We start from the raw sequence: 20,482 nt of genomic DNA on the forward strand, positions 1-20,482 counted from the left end.
AAAATCATGATTGGTGTGGAGAAAGTAAATAAGGAAGTGTTATTTACTCCTTCTCGTAACACAAGAACTAGGGGTCACCAAATGAAATTAATAGGCAGCAGGTTTAAAACAAACAAAAGGAAGTATTTTTTCCATACAATGCACAGTCAACCTGTGGAACTTCTTGCCTGAGGATGTTGTGAAGACCAAAACTATAACAGGTTAAAAAAAGAACTAGATAAGTTCATGGAGGATTGGTCCATCAATGGCTATTAGCTATGATGGGCAGGAATGGTGGTAATGGATCACTTGATGATTACCTGTTCTGTTCATTCCCTCTGGGGCACCTGGCATTGGCCACTGTGGGAAAACAGGATACTGGGCTAGATGGACTGACCCAGTATGGCTGTTCTTATGTACGTGTTGTTTAGAGTGAATTTAGTCAGTGATTATGCTATGCATGGCTTTTGGTGTAGATGAGCATACTGTGGCAGGTGATTTCTATAGAGTATGGGACTCATTAGAATCAGCTGGTGGAATGGAATAGTGGCTGCTCACATTTAAAAAGTAGGAGGCTAACATGTGAAAATACACAGAAGATACTTTAACGTGGCGGAGGAAAAAATGGAAGTGATGTGATGCATGCCAGGCATCACTCTGCTTTTATATTGTATCTGGAGCTGGCAGGGAAATCCCTTTTTCCCCTTGAAAATTTGTGACAAAGTCTAAACCAATTTCATTTTCCTCAAAAATGGTCTTGGAATTGTTCTGGGGTTCTTGTTGGAAATAAAACAAAAAGTTTGATCTTTTGGTTGCCAAAAACTGAAATTTTTTCCAGGTTCTGTGTTTTTGATGGAAACCCACAGAGTGTTGATGAAGATAGGCATTTCTTTTGTGAAAATTTCCAATTTGCTGAACAACCATTTTCCATCGAAAAACTGTTTCAATGGAAACTGTTCCATCTGCACTGGTTGAATCTTTCTCCAACCCTTTATCCAGTTAGGTTGCAAGTTCTTCGCTGCAGGGACTGTCTCTGTACAGGGCCCAACACAATACGGCCTCGATCTTAGCCTCTAAATGCTACTCTAATACAAAGGAGTAACTTAGAATAATTAGGAATGAGAGGCTAACGGTTACCAAATATATTCTTACAGACTAGAATGTAATAAACTTTAAAATATATTACTATACTGGATAGGGTGAAAAATTACTAATAGAGATGGACCCAAATGGGAATCCTACATCTGAAACCTCCCCAAGCTTGGGCAAATATAGACTCAGGTCTCAATTCAGCAATCCATCTCTGTTCAGCAGAGCACTTAAGCATTTACTTGTCTTTGAGCATGTGCCACTAAATCCTACAGATTTGAATGGGACTTAAGCACTTGCTTAAAGTTAAGCAGATGCTTACATTTTTTGCTGAACTGGGGCCTCAGATCTGAGTCCAGATCCAAACATCATCTTGCCTCGAGTCCATCACTAATTATTAACAATAAAATAAAAATAAATAAATAAATAAAATAATAATAATGCAGGAGTGGAAAGACTATGCAGTTACTCAAGCATATGGCTGGGAGTCAACAAAATCGCAAACATTTTCTGAAGGAGGCTGATCTCCTCCACCTGCCCCCCCCACCTCCCAGATTCTACTTTGCCAGGCTCCAGCTCCTGTGAATGATATTAAAAAAAATTTTTTTTTCTGAAATCAAAGCCCTGCTTCTAATCCATGAAAATATAAACCTTGATCCTGCCAACACTTAAGCACATATCTCCAGTGGGAATACTCAGGTACTTAAATTAAGCACATGCTTTTTCAGGATTGGAGCCTTGTGTGGTCTGAATTCACTGCTGCTGTGACTACAGCTCCACTGAGCATGGTCTTGAGTAGCTACAGTATGTTTATCGTTTTCTAGCCTGTAAGAATTCCACAAGTGCCTGGTATGTGTTTGTTGCTGGCTCTTTGCTCTCTTGCACATTTTTATGGGGCAAAGATGGTCGTGAAGTAAAATGGGGTTTAGGAGTGAGACAACTTTAATATGAATTGGACAGAAGGGCAGATGGTTTATTAATACAGCCCAGACTCTGGTGTCTGCATTAAACAATAACAACAACTGATAGCTAATTAATAATGTCTTTTTGCACCATCAGTGTGCTTGGCCCTGTACAAAAGGCAGTTTTTGCCCCAAGACTTTGCAGTGGGGGGTTAACATGTTTGGCCCCGTAACATTTAGATAAATCGACCCTCCTTTATTTTAAGCAGGGTCCAGAAGCACAGCCCAGCTAGCAATTAAATCTGGGGAGGAGGATAGGCGAGGAATGTAGAGGCAGCAATACATAAACAAATAAATTATGGAGAGAAGCCCGAGGGTTTGTTTTTCCTCTAGGTTCTGTGCTGACAGATCCCAGCCTGCCATGAATAATCACCCTGCTGCAGGCTAACCCCGCGTCCTGTTTTGTCTGAGATAAGCCTGCTGTGTCCAAGGAGGTAGTGGGTTAAGCGTCTGGTGAGAGAGCTCTGTTCTGGGAGTCTCCACTTTACGCAGTTCCTGTCTCTTTAAATCCGGGCTGAGCAGGGAACCGAGAGCAGCCCGCCTAGGATCTGTTCTCCTTAATAAGCAAGATTTATAAGCACTAGGAAGACAGGAAGAAGGGACCGAAGGGAGAGAGGGGGAAGCAAGGGGACCCCTCTTCCCCCCCCCCAAGACTGGAGATACAAAAAAAAAACAGAGACCCCCCCCTCCCTCCAGATCCTTCTCCCTCCGCCCCCCACCCCATCCTTCCCACTGCTGAGAGCATCTTTGCACCAAGATGCGGGACTTATTCCCAACCCCGAGCGGAGGCCGAACGGCGTGAGGTTTGCCGGGGGGAGGAATCAGAGCAGCTCAGTTGTTTTCTCGGGTGAGGGATGTGTGTGCGCCTGTGTGAGCGAGCGTGAGACGGGGAGCCACAGACACTGCATTGCTGCTGAGCCACGAGTCTCCAATATGCTGCTGCTGCTGCTGCCGCTTCTGCCAGGGCTGGGGCGTGCGAGTCAGTATCAGCAGCGCGCAGCCCCAGGTGGAGGTCACAGCTGTGGGGCTGAGACCCCTGATTTCTTCTGAGTTGAGACAGGGATTTAAAAAAAATTTGTTGGCAGTTTCTTCCCCCCTCCCCCATCTTTTCCCCCCTCCCCCCTTTATTTCCCGTTCCTGGGCTCTGCCTTGGATGATTTTTAGGTGGAGTCGTTTGCACCAAAACCCTATAGCTGCTGCTCTTCTTGCTGCTATTCCCCCCCACGCCCTCTCCCCCTCCCTTTTTTTTGGTGTGATACTGTTTCCACAGCAGAAGAAGAAGGGACTGATCCTGAGGATCCTCCTCGAGAATGAATAACCCCAAGACATTGACTTAAGCAGCACCCTGGATCCGGTGCACGATGCAGATTTGATTAAATAATAATTCAATTTTTTTTTGCCATTTTCTTTTTTCACCTTTTTGGGGATTTGCAAACCGAATTACATGCATGTCCAGTGGGGGAAGGTTTAATTTTGACGATGGAGGCTCCTACTGTGGAGGCTGGGAGGACGGAAAGGCTCACGGCCATGGAATCTGTACCGGCCCGAAGGGTCAAGGCGAGTATACAGGCTCCTGGAGTCACGGCTTTGAGGTGCTGGGGGTCTACACCTGGCCCAGTGGCAACACTTACCAGGGCACCTGGGCACAGGGCAAGCGCCATGGCATCGGCCTGGAGAGCAAGGGGAAGTGGGTGTATAAAGGAGAGTGGACTCATGGATTTAAGGGACGGTACGGGGTCCGTGAATGCAGTGGCAATGGGGCCAAATACGAAGGCACCTGGAGCAATGGATTACAGGACGGCTACGGGACAGAGACCTACTCAGATGGAGGTAGGTGATGCATTAGTATCTTCTGAGATGGATCAAGCTGTGATGAAAGGAAATAAGAGGTTAGAAGAAATTTCCCCTGCCTCCCCCCTAAGAGGGACCCTTTGTTTGGGTTGAACTTTCAGAGTTTGCAGCCTGCTAGTTGGGAGCGAGTGATGATCACACCAATTTCCTACAGGGTACAGGAAACCAGCCCAGCATGGCATTATCCCAGCCGTTTGACACAAGCTGCCCCATATGTTCAATGGGGCTCTAAGCTTTTTCTCCCTAAAGATGACCAAAGCTTTTCAGAGGAGGGTATAGGAGGGAGGGGGACACAGATCTAATGCAAGGAGGCAGTGTAGCCAAGTTGAAAGGAGACAGGCCAAGTTGGATTCAGAGTCATGACTGCACCACCATAACCTGTAGGATCTCCACCAAGCCTTCGAAGCAGCCATGGGTAGAATGGACATTGCACTGCTGCAAGATCTTGTACAGATATTTGAAGTTCTAGCTATAAGAAACAGATGGCAAATGCTCTCAGCAAGGGTCAGATCTTTACATCCATGTATCGCCTTCCTGTCCCCTCCAAACACAAACCTACACGTGATAATACCAGGCAAGAGACTTTAATTCAAACAGGATTCTTATGCTCCTATTTCACTACAGCGTAATGCATTTTGTAGGCGCTCAGGAGGGATAGAAAGAGCTCTTCCCTCAACATGACTTAATAAAATGTTGAAGGGAAATGAGGATTAAATAAAAACAAGAAAACTCAGTGAGGGTGATCAAAAATTGTCAGACTAACAGGCTTTAAGGCCGAACAGCTGCATTTCTGCTGCAAGTGGCTGTATCATTCCATCTAATCTAATTGCCACCATAAAAAGAATCAGGCTTATCTGTTAGAAGCCAATGGAATTAATGAGGCTGGCCTGTTTTTGTTGGGTGTGTCTCTATCAAAACTGGGCTTTCCAATGGTGTTCTTTTCCAGAACTCTTAGACTGAGAGAGGTCTCATAAACATTGCAATTTTCGGTCTTCCTGGAAGCTGGGAAAAAGCTCTTCTTTCCAGAGACATGTCTTACAAACAGAGCTCACTGCTTTGTGATGAGATAAGAAGGCAACATTAAATGTTACCTGAAACAGCTTTTAGTTTTTCCAAAAAGAAATTGAATGATCTATTTAAAAAATAAATTTTACATTGCTAGGGTTTTCCCCCAAAAGAAAATACAATTGCAGCCTTCTGCTTCACACAGCTTGGAAAGAATCAGGAGCCCATTTTAAATCCGTTTGGTTTGTAGGGTGACCAGACAGCAAGTGTGAAAAATTGGGACAGGGGTGGGGGTAAAAGAAAAAGCCCCAAAATCGGGACTGTCTCTATAAAATCAGCACATCTGGTCACTCTATTGGCTTGTGTTATGAAGCAATCTTTAAATACTGAAAATCTTCAGTGCAGAGGTTTGGGGAATAATGATTTTTTTCTTATACACTTTTAATGCTAGGACAGACTCTGTCCAGATCCTGTATGTGCCTGATCATAGTACTGCCTTTCTATGCCCCTGGTGACATCTAGGCCCTGATAATCAACATTTTCAGTAGAGACAGACAGAAGTCAGGCTGTAAAAGTCTCAAACTACGCGGCTCCATGAACTGCATGTCATCAGACTGGCAGTGTGTGCATGCATGCATACGTACACGCAGTCACCAGCAATGCATGCCTGTGACTAATTGCAGAACAGTTCTTTGAGAAGCGAGGGCACCAGACCCAAATTGTGGGCAGACTATGAGCAAGAATCTACCAGAAACGAAGCTTTCAGCCCCATCTAGTCAGTGCTTGGGATTAAAAAACAAACAAACAAACTTTTTTTAGGAAGGGTTAAGAAAATTGCTAGGGAAAAAAAAAGAAAAAGGATGGCATCTGTAGCAAAGTTATTTCAATTATAAAGGTAGGGAAAAGGATGTGATAGATAACTACATAAAGTGGTACCTATGGTTAGGCCTGTAATTACCAAGAGAAAATACAAAGCACAAAATGTATATTCCAGTGTGACCTGGTTGTATTCTTTTCAAAGCACAGCTCATCATAACATCTCATTCTGATGCTCACCTTGGGATGACTGAACCCAATAGAAATCACACTTAGGTGAACTCTGCTCCAGGATCCCTGGGTACCAAGCAGCCATGGTCCCTTCCTGAATGGATGTCACCACTCTGTCTGGGCAAAAAGGCCAGATCTGGGCATCTCCTGGCTTCCTGGCACTAAATCTAAATGATCATTATGCATTTGGATAATGGGTCCATATGTGTGCGGTCATTATATTGAAAGAATAATTGTCTGGATATCATAAGAATGAGGCAGCTATTGGAAATTATGTGCATCTCATTAATCTAACCAAATTATTAGTTTAGTCACTTTCAGGTGTATTGCAATCATTGTCCCATCATCTGTTGCTTGCCACCAATGCTAAACATCAGTCCCTTGCATTGTATGGTAAAATCAACTGGTGCTAAATGGGGTCATCAAATGGGAAGCAGGGGTTGAAAAGCAGGATGCTAGTGAATGAGGGGGTTTGACTCAAAATTGTACTTCTTCTTGAACAGTAGATAGAAAAGCAGCAAAGCATCAGCAAAAGTCTCAGAACTCCAGTGACCCCTGCCAGTGCTGACTTTGGGAAGCCATCTTTTGCATGGAATAATGCACAAATGTATTGTACATTTAGCTTGGATTTAGGATACGGCATACAAAGAATTCAGTTTTGTTTCCACCAGCCACTCTTCCTGTCCTGCTCACAGACCTGTGTGTCTTCCCCCCACCCAACACACACATTGTACTCACACCTGTCTCTCACACACATCCCCCGTATGCAGATCACAGACTCTCACACCTCCCACAGACACACTCATCACCAGGCACATGCTCAGTCTTGCTACACATACCCACGTCGTCCCTCAGCCCCATACAGATGCTCAGTCTCCCTGACACATCCACTCAGACCACATAATTACATCCCACAAACACAAAGAACCACATGCATGTAACATGTGCCCCCACCATGTGCATTGCAAACACACGCTTCCCCATATCACACTGATAGTTACACGCTCACACACCTGCTGCATATAGATATACTCACTTCCATGCACAGTCCCATAGATATAACTCCCACACAAACCATATTTTGCAAAGATATCACACCTCAGCTCCCCTGAATCCAAACCCTTCCTGCCCTCTGGCCTGGACTCCTACTTATGCCCTTTATAAACAGGCTTCAAATGACTGATTTACGGTTTGCTTTATGTCAAATTCTGATACTGGGCCTGATTTACTGCTGGGTTACTCCAGTTTTACGACAGTGTCACTTCATTGGAAGTATACCACTATTAAACTGGATTAATGCAGAAGTGAATGAGATCTGCTGTTTATGGAGCTGCTGATCAGAAATCTTTTGAAGGCATAGGCCCCGATTCATCAAGGAACCTTACTGTAGGCACAACTTTAAGCAAGTGAATTGTCCCATTGAGTTCATTCCTGAATTGGAACCTCAGTACAGCTTGGTTAAAATGTTAAACAATTTCTCCCAAGCTGAACTGTGTGTGTGGGGGGGGGGGAAGAAATTATAAAAACAATTCAAATAGAAAATAAAGTACTGCCACATAAATCCTTTAAACACACACACACACACAAGCAGGAAAAGCTGTGTGTTTTGAAGCAGACCTTCTAGTTGCTAAAACAATGATTACTAAGAGGTGGGGTTGGGGAAATGAATAAAATATCAAATTAATTGTTGCAAATCTCAGGCCTAAAAATGGCTACTGAAAAAAATAGCCTTAAAAGCTATTTTCTTTCCTACCCATCTCTATTTTAGCTGCTTTATATTTGGAAACTGAGGCAGCGTTGGGTAAATACCATCAAGAACCAGCACCCTCTTAAAATAGAGAAGTGATACAGTAGTGATTAGGCCTGATTGATGTTCACAATTTGAATTAACCTCGCCAAACCTCAGGGGGAAAAAACCCCACAGCTCCATCAATCTAGTCTCTGAAGACCGGCTTGCTTCTCTTTTCAGGACCTTGGAGAGAGACAGTAGCACTGTGCTGAATGGGCACGTCTCCCCAAGTCCATGCTGAGAATATCTAATCCTCCATTCTTAGTGGGACACTTACACAAGGGTCTATGTAGCTCTTCCAGGTCTCTCTCTAACAAACCCCATACAAGCCAACAACCTGGGGGTGAAGAGTTTGCATAAATCAAGTGAGCATTCTTTTAACTCCAGAGAACGTGCTCCATCATAAACTCAATGTAGGATGCTTCATGCAATAAGCAATGTTTCTCAGTGTATTCTCTCTCCATCTGTTATCATACCACAAACACTAGGGCAGGATAAACGACCAAAAGAAGGCTAAATGCAAGAATGCTTCTGTGCTATATGTAGGTGATTTTAGCAGGATTTGTATAGGAGTCTGGTATTTGAAGTCTCGGGGCAAACATCTGAGGTTGTTTGGGCCCCAATAATTTGTATGTCTTATAAACCACTTACATCTACACAGCCATCCCAAACCAAAAGAATCATCATCAATATCAGTCTTGCAAAGTTCTTGTCCACACGCCTGGGGTGAATAATTTATTTGATGGGTAAGTGAAATATCATTTGTATTTTCACTAGGCACGGATGAGCAATTTGATTTTGTGCCTGGGCTAGCAAATTTTCATGACTGTTTTGGAAGACTGCCATAGAGGTGTAGAGTGCTTTGCAACCAGTAAGAAAAAAAAAAGAAGAGGGAGGTGTCAAATTGTCCTGGGGATGGTCATGCCTAGTGGTCAGAGCCAGACTCGGGAGGCCAGGGTGGGGCTGGTGCAAGGTCAGAGGAGGACTAAGGCTTGGGGAGTCTGTTGCCACTATCAAGCAGGAATGAGTTCCAAGCCCCAGAGTGGTGTTGAGCAGACTCAGCTGCTGTTCCTCCTGTGAGGCTTATATACCTCATCTGGGAGTCACAAGACCAGTTCCTGGCTTTTGGATTGGCTGGAGCCTAGCACAGGAGTGACTCATCACCACTCAAGGGGCAGCTTGGTTCAGTGGATGGGAGATGAGGCTTGAGGTTGGGACTCTGCCATGTTTATTTAGCCTGGCTTAAGACCCTTAACATCTCCATGACTCAGTTTCCTCATCTGTGAAATGGAGATAGTGATGCTTATAATCCTGATTTTGTCAAGTGCTTTGAGATCTACAAAAAAAGGTTTTAAGTGTTGTTATAAGAAAATACAAAATACTCCTCCCCCGCAAAAAAAGCCAGAGAATGAAATTAAGTTCTTGCCCTGTAAATCCTATGAACTAATGGTGTAAATGGGTACAGCAGAGATGGACCAGGAGTGTTGGGCTCACATTTACCTTGTATATCTACAAATGTAGGGCTAATTTCTGCTCTCAGTTACGTCCATTCAAACCCTCCTGAAGAGAAGAGGATGTGATCCATTTGCCTTAATGTAGAGGCAGTCTGTTTTAAACTAACTCTTCATATTGCCATTAAGGGTGCTTGCAGAATCTAGTGTCTGTGTTGTATTGCTATTTGCATTGATGTTTTTCCACAGGTTTTCTTAATGCTGCAAGGAGCCAACCACCCACAAGGACAAATTTACATGAGAGCTGTTCATATCCTGGATGGCAGAAGTGCCATGGAAGTGTCAGCTCTCAAGTTATTTTGTTCCCATAAATGGCTTGTTGTAGCATTTTAAAAAAAATCAGTGGGAAACAAACAAATACTGAGTGTTCTTTAAATATTCAGGTTCCTACAGAATCCAAAGGCGAAGACCTAATTGATGCTAATAAGCTGATTTTAAAATAATTATTGTTAATTTCAATACAATGATAGCTTTATTTATAAAGCACCCAGCTGCCTAGAAGTTTACTGGGTATGGTACACGCTTAAAATACAATGATAATAAGTGAACAATAATTAAAACAGAACAGAAGAATGATCAAAATACTGAGACATATAACGTGTTACTTCATTCAAGGCACAGAGAGGTACTGAAGTAATAGGAGTCTGGCCCAGGTAATAATAAACAAACACAGTAACATAGGAATTTGCAGACAGGATCAGACTAGCCCAGTGTCCTGTCTCTGACAAGGAGCAGCCCCAGATGTTTCAGAGGAAGGTGTAAGAATCCTGTAGTAGGCAGACGTGGGATAATCTGCCCCCACACAGAGACCAGGATGAGACCTAACAGTCAGAGACAGACTTGGGGCCTGAAGCCCACTGTTTAATATTGCTTCCAAAATCTGTCATTGTTAAACAATTAACTCTGGATATTCTAGATATCCACAGAAGTAGCCAATCCCTTTTTGAATATTAATTATTATTATTATTATAGCAGAGACTGAAGCTTTTATTCAGAAGATCTCAAAGTCAGAGAGTCAGAGTTCAAGGCCGGACGGAACCACCAGATCATCTGGCCTGACCTCCTATATAGCATAGGCCACCACCCAGCACCCGCACACTAAACCCAGCATCTGAAACTAGACCCAAGTATTACAGCCCACAGGAGACTAGACTATTGTGTGCCACAGGCAGAGAATGGGAAGGACAGAGGCACCTGAAACCCCTGCAACAGCAGGGAAATGATGATGTTAGATACACCTAGATGATCCTGACAAGTGACCTGCACCCACATGCTGCAGAGGAAGGCAAAAATCACACTCAAGATCACTATCAATCTGACCTGGAGGGAAATTCCTTTCCAACCCCACATATGGTGATTGGTTAGACTCTGTATGTGAGCAAGAACCAGCCAGCCAAGCACCCGAGAGAAAGAATGTGCAGTGCTACCTCTCAATCCAACGACCTGTCTCTGGCCATGGCCATCCCTGATGCTTCAGTGGAAGCAGATTTTAAAAAAATTACGGCAACACCACAAGACTTGCGGGGTGGGGGAAACCCTTGCTGACCCCTGCAGGAGCTCAGCTGGAACCCTGCAGCATGACCATTTTGGAACATAAGATAAAGTGCTTTATTTTACCAAGGTTGGAAAATATTATCTCCATTTTACAGGGGTTGATGGAAACAGAGTCACTAAGGTGTGGAATGAATTACCTAAGGTCACAGAGACCCCAAACTATAGTGGGACTACTCATGTTTCAGTGGTCCAGGATTGGAGCCATAATGAGCTAGTGTCAGAGTCAAGACTATAGCATAAAACTAGAAGGCAGGTTTCTTGTGCCATAATTACTAGGCCAGACCACCTCCCTGTCTGCAATATCAGGGCCAAGGAGTGCTGCCATCTCACACAGTATCACAGCTATTAGAGACAGAAAAAGACCTATTAGATCATTGAGCCTGTGCTCTTGCAAGGGCAGGAGACAGTCCCCTGACACACAATGTATCGGATGTTAAATTGATGCTGCACTTGCTTCTGAGTTTTGGCTGAGAGCAAGGAGGAAATTACAGGCATTTTAGAGAAGCTGGTACTCTCCTTTCCATGCTGCTTCCAAGTACTTTTTATCAATTTCATTCAGTGGGTTTTATATTTTAAACACTAAAGTCCATAATTAACTGAGCAGCTCAGCTGAGCTTCGTCTAAAAGGACCACATGTGTTTACGTTAGGGCACATTTTCCAGCAGAATGTCAGGCCTGATCCTGCCTCATTTAAGTCAGTGACAGCTTTGCCATGGTCCTCTGGGCCCAGCCCTGCTCCTGTTGTACATATATCACTAGTGGGGCTTCATGGCTCCTTTTTTAGGAGGGACTTTTCACAAGGAGACCTGGAAACGGAACTTCCCTCTTACTCCTAGAGGTTATCCCTTCAAATCAGGGTCAAAGCACATGAGCACAGGGTGTTCTGCAGGTGCATGTCACTTGAGCTACCACACCCCGTGCTGTATCCAGCCTGTGGATAAACAGAGACCTTCAGTGTCCAGGGCTGTCATCTGGCACCTCCCGCCAGCACCAAACCCCCACAAAAATAATCTACCATAGGAACAACTGAAATGGGCAGATTGGAACATCCTTATGAAGCAGCCTTACCACCGCTTGCTTATTGTGACTCTTGTGATCTTTGGTGTTTTTCCTCAAAGCCCCAATTTCTGGAATCATGTGATTATGTGAGATTCTCAGCTTCATTTGTTTTTTTCCTAAAGTAAGTTTGTTGACCATATGGTTGTAGAGAAATGCTTGAAAAGGTGACCTTTAAATGCTCAGAAACCAATTTAAAAGAACCCAATATTTATAATTTTTAGAAGTGGTATGGTTTTTAATTCAATCATGATTTTTTGGGGGGAGGGAGGAAGGAGGCGGGACCCTATCATGATTTTTGAATATTTGGGATTGGCATTACTGATTAAACATTTATGATTCTGCTTTACCCTTGACATGACTGAAGAAAAATATCAGAATGGTGTAAACACCAGGGAGGGAGAGGAATTATTCAGGACTGGACAATGGACCAATGGGAGGAAACTAAGAAAGATGAAATGGTAATTGACTACTGGGGGAAGATAACACTTCCCCAACACTGAGATATATTAATGTGTAAAATTATTATTAGTTAATTGAATGCTGACATGCTTGGAATTGTATAAACCACAAAAATAAGGAGATGGAGCCTGTTCCACAGCTGACTCCAATGGAGTTATGCCAATTTACACCAGCTAAGGGTCTGGCTCTCCCGAAGAGCTTCCAGCATAACGAGATGTAGCTAAGATGAGACCCAGACGATAGCATCCACTTAGATGTGTGTGTGTTTTTATAGTGCCCATGCTGTGCTGGAGAGGGTATTACACTGAGGTGGGCTAGTCTCTATTGGTGGAATTGAATGGGGAGTGAGGGGTTTGATGCACTGGAATGAGAAAGTCAGTCCAGGCCTGGGGGAGAGTGTAAGAGAGGAGATGATGATGGAGAGGGATTCATAGATCCCAAGGCCAGTAGGGACCACTGTGAACATCGACTCCAACCTCCTGCATAGCACAGGCCAGAGACCTGCCCCCCAAATCATTCCCAGAGCAGAGCTTTATGAAAAACATCCAGTCTTGATTTAAGAATTGCCAGTGATGGAGAATCCACCAAGACACTTCATAAATTGTTCCAATGGTCATTTACTCTCTGCTAAAAAAAATTATGCCTCATTTCCAGTCTGAAAATCTCTAGCTTCAACTTCCAGCCACTGGATCCAGTAAGGATAAGCAGGAAGTTTTGAGGATGGAAGTGGTGGAAGCTCCTGTCTCTTGGTTTATTTAAAGCTGGACCAAATTAAGCCTTAGCAAATGTGGACACAGACAACGGTCCTGGGCACTGGCAAGGAGATGGACCAAGAGGGTCCTTCTCATCCCTAGAGTCTAGGATTTTATTACTGTGCTTTTTCTCTCCCCAGCTACTCTTTCTGCTTCAGCCCTGGGCAGTAGGCGTGAATCAGGAGGTGGAAGGCCCAGATCCCGCAAAGGCATAAGGATGTGCTTAGCTTTAAAACACATGAGTAGCCCCATTCCATTAAGCACGTACTTAAGTCTTCAGGATTGCCAGCCCCAAAGTTTAAATAAATAAATAAATAAAAATCACAAATCGCTCCTCCAACAATCAAAATAATGAGTGAGTTATAAAAAAATGGGATTGTGGGGTTTGGTCTGTCTTTTGATTGAACTCCCCCACCCCACCCCTGCGTGGAGCAGTGCACCAATTCGTGTTTCCTCAGCCTCTACATCAGGCGCCCCGCTGCAGCTCCCAGGGTTCTTAACCCCACTCCCCCTTCCCAGGCCTGGTAAGGGCGGGGAGCAGACTGACCCATTGTTTACAGCAGGGCAAAGGGAAGCAGAGCTGCTGTGTTCTTTCTGCTCCCTCCTTCCTTGCCCCAAAAAGCTCCTCTCAGCTCCTGAAGGGAGGGGGGGGAAGAGCTCTGCCTGTCTCCTGATTGGCTGCTCTTTCCCAGGAGGTGAGCAGGTGGGGATGGCAGCCAATTGCTCCCCCCACCTCCAGCAATGCTGAAATTAGTGGGGGCACTGGCACTTCTGGCCCTAATGCAGCGGCCCCCAAACTTTTCAGGGTTGGACCCCCCCCCTTACCCCATCCATGCTACCCCTCCCCAAGCTGGGGCCAGGAGTGGGTCTGCAGCTTGGGGGAGTGGGAGACAGACAGGGGTAAGGGAGCTGATGCTTGGGCAACCGCCGGGGCCAGAAGCCAAGCTCGGTGGCACCTCCTCCCCACCCCCATAAGGGTTGGCCCAGGCCCAAGCCCAAGCCGTGCCCCTCCAAATGGTCCTCCTCACCCCCTGGGGGGGCATGCCCCACAGTTTGGGGACCTCTGATATAGTGGTATAAAGCACCTTTATATTGATATATCTGCATCCATACTAAGAAGGAGTGTGTCAGTATAGTTAAAGCGGTATCACTTTCGCATTTAGACAAACCCTTAGCAACATGAGACTTTACTACAGTGATCTGCTAGGAAAGCTTTGCTGCAAAGTGAGGTGAGATCACAGAGTTTTGAGGAGGATTATAGGGTTGGAGGATTAGCAGAGTGAGAATTAGCCAGATTCTACTATATTTTGTGAGAGAAGCATATTAGAAATATTAAGGAGGCTGAATGCGTTTTAATGCATTTAGCATCTTACATGCTAAAGCCCAATATGTTTTTTTGGCCCTCATCATGCAGACAGGTCCATGAGGGTTCACCTGCATAGCTCTGATTGTAGGGCTGTTGCTTTGCTTTGTTAGGAAGCATGGATTGGAGCATGCATGTGAGCTCCCTCCAGAGCAGTCAGCCCATTTCTAGGGACAGTTATGGGTCTTATTTCTGCAAGCTGCCTAACTCGCTTAATTCCCACTAGCTTCACATGAAGTTAACACAACTGAGCAGTCCAGAGCTCTCAACCTTAAGCATTCAACAATCATTGCAAACCCCAAGTCAGGCCCCCAGAATTATGAGATTGGTTTTAAAATCATGAAAATTTCCCTCTCCCCATAAATAGACTTGATTTGCCTTTAGGGGGATCATTTTCCTCCAGCTTTGCTCTGTAAATAGAGGGCTAGAGATTTCCTTTTATAAAATGAAAGCTGAGATTCTCATGACTCCAGGAACTGAGACTTTAAGAAGTGCAGCAACTCACCAGAGCTAGCAACCACAATTTTTTTTGAACTTATTCTCCTCTAAACACTGGCTGGAAGAGGAAGTTGTTAATGAAACAAACACAAGATTGATGGGGGAGGATGGGATATAGCTATAGGGTCAGTGGGGTGGGCGGAAAGACTAAGAATGTATTTCTATTTTACAGTACACGGTGGCGAGAAAATTGAGTTTTTGCCTCTCAAAGCATGTAGCCTAAATGCCTTAGAAGCCATTGTCAGGCATGCTCTAAAATGTATACATTAGTTTGCAGGGATTCCTCCATCACAGATGTGAGCCTAGCTAAATTTGTGTGTCATTTTCTGGTGTGGCTTCTGCCAAATATTCCTGGGGGAAAATATACCCAACCCGGTTAGCAGCTTAATAGCATTACGTGTTGGGGAATCTCTTCCCAACTGTGGCCATATTTAGTATAATCTAGTCATGGTCCGAACATATATAATCTAATGCAGGGCTGGGAGGAGGTTAGTCTGCAGCTGGCTCCATGTCTACTTGGCATTGCATATGCTGTACTGCCACTGAACCTCATCCACTGCCTCAAGCATCACTCATGGCTCTTCCCAGACCTCTGTGTGACTCCAGTGATGGAGTTAGGTCACCATTTTAGGTGGAGCTCTGCAGCCCTCCGTAGTGGCCTATGTGTTGTTAGCCATGGGCAGTTCAGCAGCATCCTGTTAGTCCCATGTTGCCTGTTTATTGCAGGGCAGGTGTTCCCCACTGGTAGAATTTGCAGTGCAGTTTCAGGCACTGGAATGACTGCTCCCTAAGTGGCTCTATTAACAGAAAGATCAAAGATCTGTGTGTCAACTCAACAGCTGTCGTTGGTGCAGATATTGGGCAGAAGGTACAAGCAATTGACTGGTGTCATTTTCTCACTTTTTAGAACAGTGTCAAGTATCAGGGGGTAGCCGTGTTAGTCTGTATCCACAAAAACAAGGAGTCTGGTGGCACCTTAAAGACTAACAGATTTATTTGGGCATAAGCTTTCATGGGTAAAATACCTCACTTCTTCAGATGTCTGCATGCATCTGAAGAAGTGAGGTTTTTTACCCACGAAAGCTTATGCCCAAATAAATCTGTTTAGTCTTTAAGGTGCCACCGGACTCCTTGTTGTTTTCACTTTTTAGAGTGGAGCAAAGCCCCTTGTGCCTTGAAGGCAGAAGTGACACTAGGCAACTCTTCTTGGGTTTAAATGACAGTGGTGGGACACCCTGACCACAAGGGGAAGGGTGCCCCTGGAGGCAAACGGCAGCTTAAAAACACAAGCCAAATTACCCCCCACCCAAAAAAACAACAACACACACACAGATGGATGGTGCATCAGGGTATTTGTGCCACTGTCCAAATAAGGTGGCCACTTGACATTTTCTGCTTCTGGTATACACACACGTGTATATGTGCACATACATGCATGAGTAATTACATGTATGTGTGTATGACTATGAAAACAATTAAAAACTATCCAAAACAGACAACATTTAAAAATGCTCCCCCTCTCCTCTGGCACCTTGGTCAGCAGCATTAGCAGAGACCGGACCTGGTGGGTGGATGTGGTGAATGAACTACCCCTTTTGCCTGTAGGGCGATCACTGAGTCAGCACTGAGACACGGTGCTGAGGATGTGGAGTGAGGAACCCTCATTCTGCCACTGCCTGTGTTGTCCTTGTTCTCTAGGGCTGTCTAGGAGTTGACTCACCGCTGGTGCACCCCCTCAGGGCTGGAGGTGGCCGGCTTTCCTTCGCTAGCATCCCTGGCTGACAGCTGCTCCTGCCCTGCAATGCTCTGCTTGTGATTCACCTCTCTAGCCAGGTCCCATTCAGTCCCCCGACTTCTGGAGCAAACAAAGAGCCCAGTGAAGTGAATTCAAGCAAACTTAACTCATCACCCCTACTCTGACTCACTCCCTGAGCTCTGCAGGGTGGCTATTCTGCTGTTGTACAGAAGGATGCCTCCCAGGGCTTTCTTCCTGGCGGCCCAGCACCAAACTCAACAGTTCTCTCCCGCCTTGTGTCAGTGTGCTTCCACACCGCCCTTTCCAGTGGCCGGTGAGGGAACCCAGGCCCTTCTTTTTCTCTGGCCTCCAGTCCAGGGACCCTATGGCAGGCAGATAAGGTCTGCTCTCTCATATGCTTTGCTGCTTCCCTGGACTCCTTCTTGGCCTTCCTTCAGGCCTTTACCAACAGCCCCTCCCTGGGCTTCCTGTACCTCTGCCCCCTGTAGGCTTTTTCTCCACTCTAGTCACCAGAGAGAACTAGAAGAGTTTTTCCCTTTCCCTGCTGACGTCTCCTCTGAGCTTCTTCCCTTTATGGTCATCACCCAACACCTCCCTGGCCTAAGTTTCATCTTCATTTGGGCCTGGCACACCCCCCAGGTGCCACCAGGAGCACTCATGCCTCTATCTCCTGTTAGCTCTTTCACTACACACCCTGTCACTAGATTCTTTTTAAAAAGAAGGTCTCACCTTCTGCTTGCAAGCAGGTTGGGAATCTCTGGACCTAGTTTCCCTCTCCCTGACATTGCTTTTGGCCTGGAGAAGTTTTATCGCCTTCCTGATTCATGCCTCCATGAGTAAGAGAAGAATCAGCCCAAGCGTTTCCCACCAGCGATGAGCAAAGGCATCTATTGGGATGTTTGAATTGTACATTAAAATAGACAATGCTCATGAAAGCTGTTGGGCTGGCAGCATGGGCCTGTATTTAGCCACAGCCTGGGTAGCATCCATGCAACCTTTGCCCCACTGCCATCTGCTCTGGAGGAGCCACTTTCAAGGGCGAGAGGGGAATGCAATCTCCATGGCTCGGTCATTCCTTGACCTCTCTGCTGCCAATACAGAGACCAATTAATGCCAATTATAAATAACGAAGGTGGGTTCTGTGACAGGGCTACCTAACCACCAGCACCTAAGCTGAGACCTCCCAGCTCATCTCACATAAATCACCCAACCATCAGCAAGTAATGTTTTCTGTTTACTGTCAGCCTGAGCTGAATTTGAACTAATGAATGAGGGACAAAAGGCTCTGGGTCCTGAAACTGGGCCAGGCAGTCTCCTTTTTCCTCTCACACTTCAGTTTCCTTGGGACATATTTTCTGAGATGCTAAATATGCTTTTAAAATATGAATATTACCATAGATAGAGAGGCCCAGGCCTCTCTGATATTGAATTGCTGGCAATGGATATCTGTACAACATGCTTTTCTTGTGTCATAATTCAGAAGATCTCTTAGAAGAAGATATGGCAGAGAGATCTGCCTGACTATTGTCATTAGAGTCCTTTAATTAGTATACTACAGAATCTACAGATAAGTGAGAAGGTGAATTCACCAGAAGGATTAATAATGAGATAAACTAGCAACTTGCAAGGTACAATTCATTCCATTTGGTTTTGCAATGTGGACAGGCAGTTTGGGCCATTCAGACCTAATTGCAAAGCCCCACTGAGTACAAATAGTGAGCTGTCCACATTTTGGATTGCTGCCTTGTTCTGATATAGTTCTCGTACCATGCAAGTCTGGCCACACTTCAAAGAGCGCATGAAACAACAAAGAAACTGAGTTTTTGAAGCCTGCCATTCAACATCTGCAAAAGGCCAAGAGCCCATATCTATCTGTTCATCTATTTTACGCAACCTGAAAAACAGCCAGGATGGTAATACCTTGCACAGATATAGCCTTGTTAACCTGGCATGCGCTGTAACAGTATAGGCCTTCCCTATACCCCCTCATGGCCTAGGGTGGCACTGCAGCACCCTGCCTCAGTTTCCCCTTGTCTCAGAGCCACTTAAGAACTCCACACAGTCCAAAAGCTATGTGACAAAATTCCTCAGCTAGGGTTCTACTTTATGACATCCAAAAACCCTTAAAATCTCCCCCCACCAACTTTCAGTTAGACCCAATTCCTCCTACCTCAGGATCTGTTGTTCTCCATCAGCTCTCCTCACCAAGAAACACCACAGTCCTTCTCCTCTGGACTGTGCAAATCCTCACAGCCTCCCACTCTTAGAAGGGGAACTGTCACCCCATTCTCAGGCTGGGGTCACCCCATTCTCAGGCTGGGGTCAACCCCTCCTCCCTAACCCACTGTCTTTTCCTGCTCTCTGATAGCTGGGGAACAGACCAGGCCTGATCTCTCACTGCATCAGCTCCTGGCTATCCCATCTTTCCTGCAGCTCTTTATGGGGAACAGCTGTCCCCTTCTCAGCATCATCTAAATAGTGAACAGGGCTGGCTGACCCCAGGTCCTTAAAGGGGCAGGCCACCCTATTACATGCACTAAAAAACAACTGGCACTTAATTGGGGGCTGTTTTTATTTGTTTCTTCAACTCAATTTTTGTAACCCAGGGAAGGAATATTTTTCTAAATGCATGATTCTTTTGACGTGACAGTGTCAGAACAACAACACTGAGCACTCGGATGCCACTCTGCAGCCATACATTTCAAAGCACTTTACCAAGGTATCTATCTCCATTTTACAGATCTGGAGACTGCGGCAGAGCTAGGCTAAGGACCTTTGAGGGCAAGTGCTAGGCCCACAAACCAGAGTGTTTTATTCCTATCCGAGTGTTTCAGACTCAATCCCTGGAAGGTGTGGAACATGCTGGCCTCAATCCAGGACAAGCACTTATATGCTGAAAGTTAAGCATGCATGTGAGTAGTCCCATGTGCTTAAAGTACAGCATGCACTTAAGTGCTCTACTCACTGGATCAAGGCTAGAGAGCTCAGCAACTTGCAAGCTCTCAGACATATTTGATGAGCCCGTTTCACAGAAGGAAAAATTTGATGGAAGAAAGGTTCAGCCATTCAAAAAACCCCTGAGCTCTTTTGTCCCTCTGATGGTGTAGACAGGAAGTGCCAGATTTTATAGTCAAATAAATGATACCGCATTTGGTGAATGAAATCCACAAGAACTGAGTATGCAGAGGGATAAAGGCTGGTTCTAAATGTTTGATTGGGTAAAATAGATGAGCAATGCTAGTGCATCAATTTAATGTGCCAGATCTGGCATTTTGCTCTGATACTCTCTTTAACAGGGGTAGGCAACCTATGGCACGCGTGCCAAAGGTGGCTGATTTTCAGTGGCACTCATACCGCCCGGATCCTGGCACCGGTTCCAGGGGGCTCTGCATTTTAATGTAATTTTAAATGAAACGTCTTAAACATTTTAAAAACCTTATTTACTTTACATACAACGATAGTTTAGTTATATATTATAGACTTATAGAAGGAGACCTTCTAAAAACGTTAAAATGTATGACTGCCACGCGAAACCTTAAATCAGAGTGAATAAATGAAGACTCGGCACAGCACTTCTGAAAGGTTGCCGACCTCTGCCCTATAATAAAGAACCTTCTGGGTGCTGTGTATTTATTCGAAACTCAGGCTCGCTGGGATATCCTCCTGGGAGTAAGAACTTGTTTTTGCGAGTTTCCCAGGGGATGCCATTCATGCAATCTTACTCCAGTACAAAAACAAACAATAGAAAGCAGGCCACTCAACCTGAAGTAGCAGACGGCAACACTGAACAGTCATCGCTGCATTGCAC

At 45.0% G+C, this 20,482-nt stretch overlaps 1 protein-coding gene across 1 annotated transcript in view; it reads left to right on the plus strand.

Annotated features, from left to right (window-relative positions):
• The first annotated feature begins 2,557 nt into the window (after positions 1–2,557).
• Positions 2,558–20,482, plus strand: part of JPH3 (junctophilin 3) — a 122,230-nt gene continuing 104,305 nt past the window's right edge. Inside the window, exon 1 of the mRNA XM_044987824.1 lies at positions 2,558–3,860. Within this exon, the coding sequence (XP_044843759.1) occupies positions 3,479–3,860 (382 nt within the window). The 5' untranslated portion in view covers positions 2,558–3,478. The remainder of the gene's footprint in view (positions 3,861–20,482) is intronic.

The sequence above is a fragment of the Mauremys mutica genome, chromosome 14 (assembly GCF_020497125.1).
Source record: "Mauremys mutica isolate MM-2020 ecotype Southern chromosome 14, ASM2049712v1, whole genome shotgun sequence".
Taxonomy (NCBI): domain Eukaryota; kingdom Metazoa; phylum Chordata; order Testudines; family Geoemydidae; genus Mauremys; species Mauremys mutica.